Raw genomic sequence first — 15,927 nt, 5'->3', positions numbered from 1 at the left:
CAACTATGTTCATAGCAGCCTTATTTATAATAGCCAGGAGCTGGAAAGAACCCAGATGTCCTTCAACTGAGGAATGGATTCAAAAAATGTGGTATATTTACACAATGGAGTATTACTCAGCTATTAAAAACAATGAATTCGAGAGGTTCCTAGGTAAATGGATGGAACTAGAAATTATCATCCTGAGTGAAGTAAGCCAATCACAAAAGAACACACATGGCATTCACTCACTGATTATTGGATATTAGCCCAGAACCTTGAAATGCCCAAGATGCAACTCACAGGCCACATGAAGCTCATAAAGAAGGAAGACCAAGTAGGGGTGATTCGGTCCTTCTTAGAAGGAGCAACAAAATACTCAAGGGAGCAAATATGGAGACAAAGTGAGGGACAGAAACTGAAGGAGGGGCCATCTGAAGACCATTCCACCTGAGTATCCATCCCATGTGCAGTCACCAAAAGTAGATGCTGATGTGGAAGTCAGGAAGTGCATGCTGATAAGAGCCTGATATGGATGTCTCCTCAGAGGTCTTCAAGAGTCTGACATATTCAGAGGCAAATGCTCACAACTAGCCATTGAACTGGTAATAGGGTTCCCAATGGAGGAGTCAGAGTGAAGGCCATTGGAGCTGAAAGGGTTTGTGGCCCCATGAGGAGAGCAACAATACCAACCAACCACAGCTCCCAGGGTCTAAACCACCAGCCTAGGAGCACTTAGGGAGGGATCCAGGGCCTCAGCTGAATACGTAAGAGTGGAGGGCCCTGCTGGGCATAGGTGGAAGAAGAGATCCTTGACCTCATGAAGGCTGGACGCCCCAGGGGGTGGGGATTTTGAGGGTGGGGAGGTGGGAGTGGGGGGGGGTAGGTAGGGATTACATCCATAGAGAAGAAGGAGGAGGGGTGAGGGGATAGGGGGTTCCTGGGTGGGTGGGGGATGGGATAAGGGGACAACATATGAAATGTAAATAAAACATCCAATAAAAAAAATTTAAAAAAAAAGTTGTGTCAAGTAATAGTAGCATTTGTGATTCAGATGAAAGTTCTGTTACACTTTGCTAGCAATTGGGAGCCACACCTTAAGACCTGTGTTCAATCCCTGAGCCCTACCTGGTCAAAAGAGAAAACAGATTCCTTCAAGTTATACTCTGTAATCCATACATGCACTGAGGCATGAGGTGCACAAATAGAGTTACAAAAATAACAAAAAAAATAAGACGTAAGAAATATTAAGGGGGTGTTGGAGAGATAGCTCAGCAGTTGAAAGCATTGGCTGCTCTTTCTAAGGACCTGGGTTTGCTTCCCAGCACTCATGTGGCTACTCACAACTGTCTGTTACTCTAAAAAAAATCTAATGTCCTCTTCTAGCCTCCTCTGGTACTAAGCATACACATGATACACAGACATCCATGCAGGCAAACTATACAAAACAATAAGGGAAGCCAAAGAGCATGGAAACCTACTTGTCTTAGTTTCTTTGGTCTTTAGTCAACCTTTATAAAATCTTCCATAGTGTAAGGCAAATTTGGCAGCCAGAAGCTCTTTAGAATGTATCAAAAGCTTGGTCTCACCTGGTTTAATGGATAACTAGTGATTTATAAAACCACAAAATTCTTCTCTTTAAAACTTAGGACAACAAGCTGATGTAAGTCTGGATTTCCTCATCTCTCAAACAGATAACAGGTCTGACCTACCTCTCAAAAAATGAATGATGTCATGTCTTGCTTAAAGACAGGAGAGCTGGGCATGGTGGCTCTTTTCTTTAACCCCAGCACTGGAGAGGCAGGAAAAGCATAGAGCTCTGTGGATTTGAGGCCAGCCTTGTCTGCACAGTACATAGTATATTTCATGCCAGGCTAGGGAGACCCTCAAAAAAATAAAAAATAAAAGGAATGGGAGAAAGTTAATCATTTTAATTTCCATAACAGACCTGGCTAATATCTGATTGAATTGAATTATGCATCTTTTCAGAAAAAAATAAGTATAGCCACAAAACTGCAAAAATTTAAAATTCTATCAAAGACCCTAAGTTATGTGCTTCTGTTACAGAGAGAAGAGGCTAGAGCTGTAAGAGAACAGCTGGTGGTAGGTAGGGGGTGTTAGCTAATCTCTCAGATTTATAGTTGTAGACCCTCTAAAATGTTAAATTGTAATACAATTTTATTCTCTGGATTTAAGAATTTCAGATTTAAAAATTCAAAGATTGATCATCCTGAGATCCTCTCTCAATGCTGAACAAGCTTGGCTCTGTTAATCATATCTTCCAAACAGACTTTTAAAATTTAATGTTTAGAAGAGGGAAGAAATCTGGGATTGTAAGAGTTCATTAGAAGAATTCTTCATTAGCATTGATAAGAAGTCCTAGGAATTCGAGGGTGGGGAGGAGGGAATGGGGGAGTGGAGAGGCACATCCTCATAGAAGCAGAAGGAGGGGGGCTAGGATAGGGGGTTCCTGGGCAGGATGGGGGGGAATGAGGTAAGGGGATAACATCTAAAATGTAAATAAAATATCCAATAAAAAAAGAAGTCCTGGATTTAATCCTGAGCACCACAAAAACAGGAGAAAAAAAAGTTTCACTGATGGCAGAGCAAAACAGTCTTTACTTAGAAAGGCGAGTGTTCTTATCTAGATTTTTTGAAAAATTTTAAAAGATTAAGTTTCTGACTTAGAAAAAAGTATTTTAAAAATGTTTAGCCAAATTGGATAGAGTTAAATTATGTCAATTTTACAAAAAAAAACAAAACAAAGAACTAGAGACATAGCTCAGGAGTATTGCTCTTGGCATGCTGAAGACCTTCCACCTGTCCCCAAGACTGCAATAGATAATTTAAATGAAGTTAATTATAAACATAGGAATGAGGAGAGGGAATTTTCAAAACACAGGTAAGAATGTCTTTGCTATCTGTGGCACTACTAACTGGCAGGGTTCATCTGTCTGATCTGTCTGGCTACACAGGTGTCTCCTTCTTCCATCACCCGCTGTGTGTGAACCCCTGATATAGCAAGGCTGTTTCCAGTCAAGGTTATTTGAATAGTTGTTCTTCTCTGGAGAACCTCAAAAGAGCTCTTACACACAGGTTAGTAGACAAGAAATACACTAAGAGGAAAAATACAAGCAGTGAAGTAACTACAGACCTACAAATGTGGCTCCCTCTAGTAACCACTGCACCACTCCTTTCCTCTGAGGAATGACAGGACAGGAAGGAGTTTCTAGAGCCTAGAAACTTGGACAAACTAGAAATACCATGTTTTACTAAACAGACATATATTATAGAAGTAATTCAACTGCAAATAATATGTGTGTGTGTGTGTATGAAATGACATATACATTTCATATATATATGTGTATATATATGAAATGATAAATAGAATTACACAGAGGGTTATAATAAGCATACAATGTTGAAGGGAAGGAAGGGTTTATTTGGTTTACATAAATAACCCAGTCATCATCCACTGAGGAAAGCCAAAGCAAGAACTCAACTAAGTGGCTACTTGGGGGCAGGGGCTAATCCCGAGGCCATGGTGGGGGGTGCTGCTTACTGGCTTGTTCCTTATGACTTGCTTAGCCAGCCTTCTTATAGAACCCAGGACCACCCAAGGGTGGCCTCACCCACAGTGGGCTTGGCTATCATACAACTATCAGTAGTAAAAAAAAAATGCCCAACAGGCTTGTCTGCAGTCTGATCTTATGGAGACATCTTCTCAATTGAAGCTCCCTCCCCTCTGATGAATCTAGCTTGTATCAAGTTAACATAAAACTATCAAACACAGTGGCCACTGCTCTTAAAAGTGAAGGAGATTATTCTAATTGATAGGTGGCATCAAATCTGATTTTTTTCTTTTGTTTTTTAAATAACCAAATAGGAAATCATTCAGAGAGGAACCGAAAAGCACTAATAAACTTAATAAACAATTATATATTACAGACATAATTACCAAAAAATTAATTTGTTATATAATGAAGAAAAGAAAACTGAAAAACTCATTCCTCTGGGAGAAAAGGCAAGATTTCTAACCCTGGAGAATTTTAAGAGTGTTGACTTCTCTAAAGAGGAATGGATATATCAAGTAGCAATTTAGGAAAGCATATTACACATATCTCAGAAGAGTTTATTTGACAAGCTTTTCCATTGGTGTTTAGTGACATGTCAGTGACAGAAAAAGAAGAAAAATGTCTTCAGTGTAGAAACAATAAAGTTTAAAAGCAAGACAGCAAAAGCCAGTGAGCCAACTAAGTGGGTAAAGATGTCTGCTGCTTAGTCTGAAGCCCTGAGATTGATTTTTAGTGCCTACAAGTAAGAGATGAAGATGACAGTGTGGTCACATTGAACTCAAAGGTATACCTCTAATTTTGTAAAGATACACAATTCTGGATCCTGGTGATTAATGAATCAGCTTGCCAGGAGCTCCCTGACAAAGCTAATTAAACAGTACAAGGACAGTGGACCAATTTAAAGCAGTTTGCTAACAATGTTACAGGAATGTTAAATAAATAATAATAGTAATAAAGGCATAATTAATGGTACATAAGCCAGGGAGCTAAGGGATTCAAGTCTTAGTCTTAGCCAATTTCCTTTGTGAGCTTCAGTGAGCAATTTATGCTACTAATTAGTATGAATAAATAGCATTATGGAGTGGAGGTTAGTATTATAAGTCCTAACAACTGAAGGATGAAGCTGAAGTTGGCTACTAAACATGACTGGCAATGAACAAGTGACTCAAATTTTACTGTATACTTGATCCATAATATTTCATATCTGTAGAAAGAGCCACTCACTCTGTATCACAATTATGTAAAACTATATTAAACAAAGGTGTTTGGGCTTCTACAATTAACAGTTAAATCTAAGTCACCATGACAACTAAACTTTGTATTAGTATAAAAACATGATTGTTTTATAACAATACCTCCTCCCTTAGCAACAGTGCAATAAACTGACTCCTTGGTTGTTACAGGCTTTTCATTTTTCAAAGCACTTTCACAAATATTAGTTGAAGCAGCATTACCTATAATCTGACCACTTCTTGTACACACATATTAAGTATGAGTTGATATTACAGAAAACACTATCACCTTCCCACTGCTCACAACATACTCCATTGTATACACAGATTTTCTTCTTCTTTCAAAGCATTTTCACACACATCAACTGGAGCGGAATGATCTTTCCATTCTTTGTATCATCCAATGAAAACAACCCCTCAAAGAAAAGCAACTAAGAACAATTAAGAAAGATGATTTTGAGGCAACTAGTCCATGATTCTTTTCTGGGAGAGGAGGGGTTTTTGAGACAGGATATTATGTAGTCTCGTCTGGTTTCAAACTCACTAGGTAGCCAAGGATGTCTTTAAACTTCTCATTCTCCCATCTCCACCTCTCAAGTGCTGGGATCACAGGTATGTATCATGATGTTCAGTCATAACCCACAACTTTTTAACTGGATTCAGCACTCCCAAAAGTGTTGGAAGCAGAGCAACTCTTCAGGGCAATAAGTTGATGCCCTTCTCCTTCAGGATGGCTTAGGAGGCATCAGGACAGAATGGCTAAGTGTGAGTGGGAACTGAGCTGCAGATATAGCTTGGTTAGTCATGTGCTTGCTTAGCATGCAAGAGGCTATGGGTCCCATCCCAGAGCCTCATAAACTAGGCATAGTTTTTCAAAAACAACAACAATGAAATAGAAGTATGAGAGCCAGGCACATGACTTTAATACCAGCCTTCAGAGGGCAGAGACAGATGAGGAGCTACATAAGAGAGAGACTCTGTCTCAAGAAACCAAAAACAAACAAAAAACTCCTTTGTAATAAGCATAGGCCTAAAGTGTAATAACTTCTCACTGGAATAGTTACTGTGATTATCATAAAGGATGAACACTGTACTCAAACTTTCAGAGTATCTGTTCAAGAGCTAAAAGAAAAAAATCACCTCAAGGCCAGCTTCTCTATGAGACCTTGTCTCAATAAAATATGTTATATCACATTAACATAATAAAAATATCTTCTCCTCATTGTCTCTTTAAAAATTAGAACCTGGGGCTGGAGAGATGGCTCAGGAGTTAAGAATACTGAATGCTTTAACCAGGGACCCTGTGTTCAATTCCCAGCACTCAGATGGCAGCTCACAATTGTCTGTAACTCCAGTTCCAGAGGACCCAACACACTTACATACACATACATGCAGGCAAAATAACAAGGCATATAAAATAAAAATAAATAAAAATTTAAATAAAAATAAAAGTTAGAACTTGGGTTGTGTAAACATAAGGTTTACTTCTAAGAACAGTTCTTGGCTACTACACAACCTTGAAGGCTAAGCAGGCATGCTGCTCTCTGGGGTATGCTGCTGGGCCAAGTATGGCATGGCTCCACAGGTGTGGTCAGTTGTCTCCCACAGTGTATGCACTGCAGGCACTAAGAAACTAAATCTCAAGAAAACTGTTAGGAAGGGGAAGGAGAAGGGCAAAGTTAGAGGCTTGATAACGAACTAGTAAATAACCACTTGAAGCCACAAAAAAACTAGATGTTTTCCTCATAAAGTCACAGATCCGTTCCCATGAAAACTTTAAATGAAAGCTCACTTTTTATTTAATTTGTAATTTAAATAAAAATATTATGATCATTAATGTCACTGCAACTCTCTGTTCAAATTATCAAAATGTAACTGACAGAATGAGATATGTGTGTCTAGTTAAAAAGTATCTGCAGAGTACACATAACTAGAGTATTAAAAGTAAAATTCTTTTGTTAAGATTAGGATTTTTATTTTTTTAATTTAGTTTTCTTTTTTAATTTTTAATTTTAATGAGTGTTTTGTTTGCATGTATGTATGTGTACCACATGCACACTTGGTACTCACAGAAGAAAGAAGAGGGAATCAGATCCCTCTTCTGAAGTAATAGATAGTTGTAAGCTATCATGTGAGTGCTAGGAATTGAACCTCAGTTCTCTGTAAGAACAGCCAGTGTGCTCTTAACTGCTCAGCTATCCTTCCAGTCTTAAAAGTAAAATTCTTAAACCATCTTAATTATAATAATCAAATTATTAGTAAAACTGATAAGTGGTGTGTTATTAAATACAAAAACAAATAACAGGAGATGGTGATGCTTCTCTGTGGTAAGACACTTACTGAGTATATGCAAAACCTATTCCATCTCTAGTACCACAAAAAGTAATGATAGCATCTGCCTAGTGTGTGTGCACGGCCCTGTGCGAGGCCCTGGATTGCATCCCCAACACCAATATACAAACTCAGTAAAATTTACATTTTTACAATTAACCAAGAAAAACATGTTCACTGACTAATATTTTAGAACCAAACAACCACAGAAGATAAAAATAGAAGCACAACAGTTCTCAGATAATTTTGGTCTTTTTAAAAATAAATACAGATTATTCATAAGTCAAAGGAAAGGAGAATTCATTAAACCCACAATCATCAAAAGTTCCTAAGTTGAGGCTGGCAAGACTAATCTGCTCAGTGGGTAAACAAGCTTGCCGCTAAGCGTGACAATCTGAGTCCAGCCTCCAGAACCTGCATAGTGGAAGGAGAGAACCAGCTCCAGCAAGTTATCCTCTGATCTACACACATACACACAATAAATGAAGTTTTAAAAACATTTAAGTTTCTAAAACATACAAATGTTGACATACAAATAGAGAAAAATATTACTTATATTACTAACAGGAAAAACATTTATGGTACATTCCTTATCTAAATTATATGAGAACAAATCCTCTTTAATATCTGGGAAATGTCTGCACAAGATGTACAGAGAATAGTCAGAAAAGCCACAGTTTCCTGGATATCATGCCCACTCCTGCGTCTATTCTACTTTATTGCTTCGGTGGAATCGTCAGATAAAGTGTAAGATGAAGAATTATTACCATGAGCACTTACATGAAACATGAGTGTCTGGGTCTGGAGAGACAGCTCAGGGGTTAAGAACAGGTGCTGCTCTTTCAGAGGACCTGAGTTCAGTTCTCAGCACCTCTGTTGGGCAACTCATAATCACCAGTATCAGATCTGACTTCTTCCTCAAACTTTGCATGCAACCACACACATGTGACATACATACAACATACATATACAAAGAAACATACACATAATTGAAAAATAAATTATCTTTAAAAACCTAGTGTTTCTCTGAAAATCAAACTTAAGTGGGCATCGTATATTTTTATTTACTAAACCAGGAAATTCTATCTTTTAGAATAAATCCATTTCAGAAAATACAAAACTCACTGACAGAAAGAGATTTAGTCTCAGGAAAGTTTGGTAATTACCTTGTAGAAACTTCTTGAAGTCAAAGCCACCATAAACACTTCCCATAGAAGTAACTGTAAGAAAAAAAAAGACAAAAATTTAAGACAATTACAAAGATTTGACTTTAAACAAATCAGTGGGACTCTGAAAATATTGCTTTTAGATACAGAATATTAAAGAGAAATCTTATTAATGAGTTCAGTATAAATAGATGGCAAAATAGGTATTTTAAAGTACAATGAGTGTGTGGGGGTTGGTGGAGCTACGGGCAGTTCTTTTCACCTATATTTAGCACCTATAATCAACACAGGACTGTTCCTTTAGATGCTATTCTACATGAAAGACCATGATTATGGAACACTCCAAACTACAACTATTGATCAAAGTACAAGATGCCAGTAACTAATGTTGAAGTTAAGACTTAATTAAAATATTGGCCCTTCTTTGACCTAATTTTTCTGTGAAATAGAAGATATTTTGCCAAGCTGAGCAGTGGTGACACATGCCTTTAATCCCAGCACTTGGGAGGCAGAGGCAGGTGGATTTCTGAGTTCCAGGCCAGCCTGGTCTACAGAGTGAGTTCCAGGACAGCCAGGGCTACACAGAGAAACCCTGTCTTGAAAAAAGAAGGAGGAGGAAGAAGGAGAGGAGGAAGAGGAGGAGGAGGAAGAGGAGGAGGAGGAAGAAGAGGAGGGAGGAAGAAGAGGAGGGAAGAAGAGGAAGAAGAAGAGGAGGAGGAAGAGGGAAAGGGGGAGGAGGGAGGAGGAGGAGAAGGAGGAGGAGATTTTGCCAGTAAATTGGGTTAAGAATTACTTGTACCTAGATTTCAAAGAAGAGCCAATGTTTTGTCCTCTTTTTAAACTGAATTTAATTAGAACTTCTCTTTTCAGGATCCCAGAGGCTGGCCCTCCCTAAGTGATGCAGGGAGAAGCTGTTCTCTGAATACACTGAAGGATAGGCCTCTGTGATGAAAACAAGAATTGTCTTTTTAAAAGTCTTTAGTGAATCTAAATACAGAGCACAGAGATAACTAACACTCCTCTCTCCTTTGCTTCAGAAATGTTAGCTGTTAGGCCTTTTCCCATCAAGATGGAAGATCTGACCATTCTAAAAGCAGAGGTATAACAAGACTGATGTTGAACAAAAATGAGGTTTCCTCAATGAAGAGTCAGAAGAAAAACTGGAGGAAAATAGAAAACATAAAAATAGGGGAGAAAATTTTAGAAAAGAAAATTCCACAAATCCACTATCTTAATAATAGAAACTTCTATTATTATTATTATTATTATTATTATTATTATAAGAAGAACTGCAAGCAAAATTTACCACACCCAAAGGACCTGAGTTACATGAAAAAGGCTGAGCACCAGGCTCAATGGAGAGAAAGTGACCCCCGACAAGGCACAGCACTGCGCATTGTCAGAACAAAGAGCAGGGACTGCTGATCCTCAGTCTACTCCTCTTCCTAAGCACAATTAGACTACAGTTTATAGGCTCCTTTGCAAATGCAGAGCAAGTATGACAATGAGACTAAGTCTCGGCCAAAAGAATGGGAACAGAAGTAATCCATGTAATTTCCAAACCTATTCTTAAAAATATTTGAATTATAAACCTTGTTCTCGTCCTCCATCCTTAGCTGAATTGGTAGATATTAGAGAGTCTAGGGAAACATGAAGCCACAAGACTGAAATATCTTGGATTCTAAATTAAAACAAAATAACCCCCCTACACACACACACACACACACACACACACACACACACACACACAGTGGTAACATAAAGGAAAACCAATGTTTCATCTGTTAAGTCACTGAAATTTCAAGATTATCTGTTGTATCTAATAAAACAAAGGTTTAAAAAAGTATTATATAAGCTTACAGGGAGAAAAAGAAAAATAGGTCATGCACAGGATAATTATAAAGACATTAGAATTTCCAATAGCAACAGCTGAGGTATTTCAGAAATACAAAATCTCAAGAAATTTACCTTCCCAACCCTCTTTGTCAGGAAGCTGCTAAAAACCTAACAGCCATCACAACAGTGAGTAAGCCAAGAAATAAAGAAAGTGGGACTCAGAAAACAAAATCCAACACAAGAGGAAAATAAATCAAGAAACACTGTGATTAGTGATGGAGAGAAGACCCCAAAATAAAGTTGTGTGTCCGATACACAAAGTACCAAAGTTAGAACACGCTGAAGGCCAGCATGGTGGCTTATGCCCATACCCCTGCCACTTAGAAGGCTAAGGCAATAGTACTGCTATGAATTCAAGGACAATCTCTGCTACCCAGTGACACCCTATCTTAGAAAATCAAAGAAGACACTGAAACTTAGTAGAATGCCTAGTATGGAAAACTATTGTAGATCCCCAGCAGCACAAAAACCAGCTGTGACAGCATACACCTGTAATCCTAGCACTCTGGAAATAAAGGAAGGAGGAGCCCAAGTTTAGGGTTACCCTTGGCTATATTGAGTCACAAGTCAACCTGGAGCACACGAGACCCTTTCTTTAAAAGCCAATAATAACAGCTGGGCAGTGGTGGTGCACACCTTTGACCCCAGCACTCAAGTTGGCAGAGGCAGGTAGATCTCTGAGTTCAAGGCTAGCCTGGTCTACAGAGCGAGTTCCAGGACAGCTAAGGCTACACAGAAAAACCCTGTCTCAAAAAACAAAACAAACAAACAAAAGCCAGTAATAATGATTCCTTTTTAAAAATTTAAGGGGCTTGAGAGATGGCTTAGCGGCTAATAGTGCTTAGGGCTCTTATAAAGAAGCAGAGTTCAGTCCCCAGAAACCAAGTGGGCAGTTCACAAATTCTGTAATTCAAGCTCCAGAAGGCTCCAACACCTTTAGCCTCCTTTGGCATGGACATTCACATGTACATCCCTATACACAGAAACAAACACAAAATTAAAAATAAACATTTTTTAATAAAAAGGATAATACATTACAAATAAGTTTAGAAACAGATAATTAAAAGCAATCAATTAATATGGTTAAAAGTACTGGGCTTTAGGAGGAAATAAGTCAGGGGGCTGGGCCAGTGCCATGATATAGCCTTTTTGGGGTGTTTGTGTATTTATACTGTACATCTGGATATATATGCAAGAAATTGTGTGCATGCATTTGTGTGGAGGTCAGAGGTTGATGCTGCATTTCTTCCTTAATTGTTTCTCCACCTTATCTTTGCCTTCTTTTCACCTGTACATGATATTTGAGTGTGTGTGTGAGTGTGTGTGTGTGTGTGTGTGTGTGTGTGTGTGTGTGTATGTATATGTGCATGTGTGTGAAGGACCAAGATTGATGTTAGCAATCTTCCTCAATTGCTCTTCCATTTTATTCTATGAAGTAGGGTCTTTTGAATCCAGAGCTCACCCCTATTGCTAGTCTGCTGGGATCCCTAGTCTCTGCCTTGCAAGGCTCTAAGTATCAGTAGTTCACCACACTCAGCATCTTATAAGTTCTGGACATGGGCACTCTCAGCCTAGGCTGCTCTGGACCTGAGTATACATGACAGGCTGACCTCAAACTCAAAGCAGTCCTCCTGCCTCGGCCTCCCAAGTGTTGTGACCCACTATGCCTGGCCTGAACTAGCCCACTATTAAAATTGTGTACCTATATAACTGTTAAAATCTAAAACAAAGAAAGTTTGTGTGTTTCAAAAAGTTAATGAAGTAGATCTGTACATGCTAACACAAAACATTGACTACTTTTACTAAAAACACATGAGACTATAATATACCAATTCTGTTTCTTTTTTCTTTCTTTTAATTTTTTCGAGACAGGGTTTCTCTACATAGCACTGGTTGTCTTGGAACTCACTCTATAGTCAAGGCTGGCCTAGAACTTAAGAGAGGAGTTTCTACCTCAAAAATGCTGGGATTAAAGGTACATGCCACTGTTTCTTTTAAAAGACAGTAACTGTGCACACATACACAGAAAAATATAGACTATATACTGAATGTTAATAATTATTTTGAGGAGTCATATAACTAGAAAGTCTCACTCTCCAAATATGTTTCTATAATGACAAGTGTGTGTCACCTTTTTTCTTTATAGATTACAAACATAAGCACATGAAGATACATAAATGTAAATGCAGTCTATGCCAGATATGCTGAAGACGCTCATTAGCTCAGAACGCCCATGAAATCGGGTTTCTGGATAAGAATATACACCATTCATCATTTCTTTTCTTTTTAGTCTTCTTTTCCTTTATTTTTGCCCTTTTTTGTGCAATTGCCAAAGCCTAAACATGAAGAAAAGGTAAAATTGATATAATTTTTTTGTGAAAAAGATAAAACTAAGAGCAAATGTAGAATTGTTTTTGAGCAATTTTAATTTAAGAAAGCCATATATATTCTCAAAATAAGAATAATCCTATGTATCTTCCCGATATTGCACTTACAAATCTATTACCAAATACCTATTAAAAGTCATTCTGCTTTATAACTACTCTAGAAATGAAACTGTGACAAATGGAAATTTTTATACAAACTATGATATGTATCACAACAAAACAAAACAGATAATTTACTTACTAGTTATTATACAATGCAGAGAATTTGGCAGGTGCTTAGAATGTAATGCTTCTATGGATATCACTAGCTGCCCATCTAGCAATGCTCTCTTTGGTATTCCTGTTGCACACTTCCGGTAAATAATTAAATATCTTAAAATCTGAAAAGAGCACAATTCAAATAAAACATAATCTTTAAAATCATGGTCCTAACAAATTTGTATGATATAGTTAAAACTCTATGTTAAAATACTGTATTCCCTCTTCCTCGCTCTTTTTCCTCTTCTTCTCTCCCCCCCCCCCCCCCGCCATCTTTGCTCTATCTCTTGAATAAACCCCACTTGGAACTATTAAAAAGAAAAAGTACTGTATTCCTGCTTATGAAATGACAGATTTACATTTGCTCAGATGATACCATCTAAACACAAAAATACATAAGTAGACAGTACAATTCAATATAATGCACACCAAGACAGGAAACTAAGAAAATAAGTTGCAGCCGGGCGGTGGTGGCACATACCTTTAATCCCAGCACTTGGGAGGCAGAGGCAGGTGGATTTCTGAGTTCCAGGCCAGCCTGGTCTACAGAGTGAGTTCCAGGACAGCCAGGGCTACACAGAGAAACCCTAACTTGAAAAAAACAAAAAAAAAAAAGAAAGAAAAAGAAAATAAGTTGCTGGGTGAGATCACTTGGAAATGAAAATTTAAACGAAAATTGAACGGCAGTTTGTTTTTATTTTCTTGCCCAAATAAAAGCCAACTATGAAAAAGAGTGGCATCTAGTTATGAATTATCTTTGTTATTCATTAAATCCACATTTTGAAGATTAAAATAAGATAAATATTTAGCTATGTTATTTGAGAATGTTGGAAAGACCAGAGTTCAGTTCCCAGCACCCACAAGGCACCTCACAACTTCATGTTTGCTTTGTAGACCAAGCTGGCCTCAAACACCCAGCTCCCCCTGCCACTGACTCCTAAAAGCTGGAACTAAAGGCGTGAACTACCATACTGGCCTAAAAGGCTCATTTTAATGTGTATGAGTGTTTTGTGGTATATTCATACATGAACCACATCTTTGCTGCCCATGGAGGTCAGATGGCACGTTGCCACCAGGGTTCTGCAAATCAAATTTTGGGCCCCTGCAAGGGCCCAAAATCAATCAAATCTCTCAGCCAATACAAAAAAAAAAAAAGGCAGGGAGCTCTGAGTAAACAAGTTTGGGAACTAAGATCCCAATTTGTACCAAAGATTATGAAGATGGTTTCCCGACACTTCTACAGCCTAACATCTTCCTTCACATTATCTTCTGATTTCCTGTGCTCTCTCTGTTCAGATTTTTTTCAGGTGCCTTTATGTGCAATGATAGCAGTTGGGAAAAGAATACTGACTGGTGGGTGAGTCAGAGCCCTGGGTTCCATCCCAATTTCCGTCATCTTGTAAAATCTAATTCCCCAACTTCCATTGACAACGACAAAAAAGACACCAAGGACCAGGAATATTCTAAGTTATCTCAGAACCTATGATTCTGTATTCATCTGTGCAGTGTTCTTTAGAAGGTCTGGAGTTAAGTATCCCATTAGGTAATGGCTGCCAAGTTCAGCAATGGAGTGAACACATGTTGCTAGCTGGCACCAGGTGAACATTCAATGTCATCTTCCAGAACTAAACAGTTCCCTGTCCACATGTATAGGAATATGTACGTATGCATGAGCCCTTAAATTCAATCTTCAGCACTTCAGGGTGGCTGCCGCGAGGGCATATTATACCTTATCCTACGAATTGGTTCCTCCTTGCCAACCATCTGACTCCCTGATCTACCCTTTCATGATTTCACATTTACTTCTCACCTTTCCAAGTCCTCTCTCATTATAGCTGGGTAGAAAACGCTAAGAATTAAGTTGGCTGACCTCCAAGCCCCCTCTCAGAATTACCTCAGATTTGGCAAACACCACAGTTGGTGACCCTTCATGTTCTCAGCTTTAGGTGGTGGTGTTAGCGTACATAACGGCAAAGCCTGGAACACACTGGTTCTTCACAAAGGACCCACAAGGCTGATGGGTGGTCCTGCACCTCATACATCAGACCTCATAGCCTTCCCACAGTCCCAAGGAAAACGGGATTTTAATTTTTCTAGCCATTCACGGCATTTTCTCCTCCACCTCAGGAATCGCCAGATCCCTCCGCCCAAACTTTGAAGGTCTCCTCACAACGCCCTCTTCTCAGAATTGTCTTTCTTTCCCTTCCCACCATCACCTCGCAGACAGCCAAAGCCGTCCTCTCCATTCCGTAAGGAGAGCGGCTAGAGCTCTCAGGACTGCCAGTTGATCACAACCTCCTCCTCAGCCAGGACTTCGACCTGGGAGAGCGCCCACGCCGGGCAGTCCCTTCCCGCCGGACCGTGCGCTCGCCCCGCCCCCAACCCTCGCGCCTGCGCACTGCGGGAGCTGCCTGAGGCGGCCGGCATCAGTAGGCGGGTGGGCGGGAGGACAGGTGGCGCAGCTGCCAAGGCTGGAGGCGAGCCGGGAAGAGGCCGGGCGGTGACTTATCCTGAGACTTTCCCACGGTCTCGCCAAGACGCGGCCCTCAGCCCTTTTCAAAGTGCTCTGACCGCCCTCGGCGTTTTCCAGGGCTGGTCCCTGAAAAACTGCGGCTGCGTAGTGCAGGATTCCCAAGCTGGCCCTAGACCCCAGGTGGCTTTGCCTTCTGTTCTGCGGGCGGTGCCTGGGACCAGGCTCCGCTTCCCACATCTAACAGAGGGAAATATGGGTGGCCAATTAAAACTGAATTTTAGGTGAACGATCTTTTTACCCCGTATTATGAGTGCCATGCAATAAGATTTGGAACAAATACTAAGAAAATTATTTTGAAGTTCAAAGCTCCAGGTACTATATTGTATCAGGCAACTTTTCCCCAAGCTTCTCCCCAGGCTATTCCAGGAGGATCCTGGGAGCTTCCCAGCCCTAACCAGAGCCTTCCTTCCCCCACGTTTGACTTCACAGAACGTGTGGCTGACAAGCAGCTCTGAGTGTCTCTAGCTGGAAGGAAGGAAGACAGTCCTACAGGCACAGAACGGGTTTAGTGAGATGGACTTAGGCTCACAACTATCGGGAATCTGACAGATTGTTCCTTGGGCTGCCAAA

The 15,927-nt window shown here is 39.6% G+C and overlaps 1 protein-coding gene across 1 annotated transcript in view; it reads right to left on the bottom strand.

Moving 5' to 3' along the window:
* Positions 1-15,534, bottom strand: part of CUNH11orf80 (chromosome unknown C11orf80 homolog) — a 76,832-nt gene extending 61,298 nt beyond the window's left edge. Inside the window, 5 exon segments of the mRNA XM_028770975.1 lie at positions 8,284-8,337; positions 12,808-12,946; positions 15,041-15,097; positions 15,099-15,146; positions 15,148-15,534. Of these exon segments, the coding sequence (XP_028626808.1) occupies positions 8,284-8,337; positions 12,808-12,946; positions 15,041-15,097; positions 15,099-15,146; positions 15,148-15,534 (685 nt within the window).
* Between the last annotated feature and the right edge of the window lie 393 nt (positions 15,535-15,927).

The sequence above is a fragment of the Grammomys surdaster genome, unplaced genomic scaffold, assembly GCF_004785775.1.
Source record: "Grammomys surdaster isolate TR1022 unplaced genomic scaffold, NIH_TR_1.0 205, whole genome shotgun sequence".
In the NCBI taxonomy this organism is placed as follows: domain Eukaryota; kingdom Metazoa; phylum Chordata; class Mammalia; order Rodentia; family Muridae; genus Grammomys; species Grammomys surdaster.
Note: the sequence above shows the minus strand (reverse complement) of the source record. Positions and strands in the feature narration are given on the sequence as shown.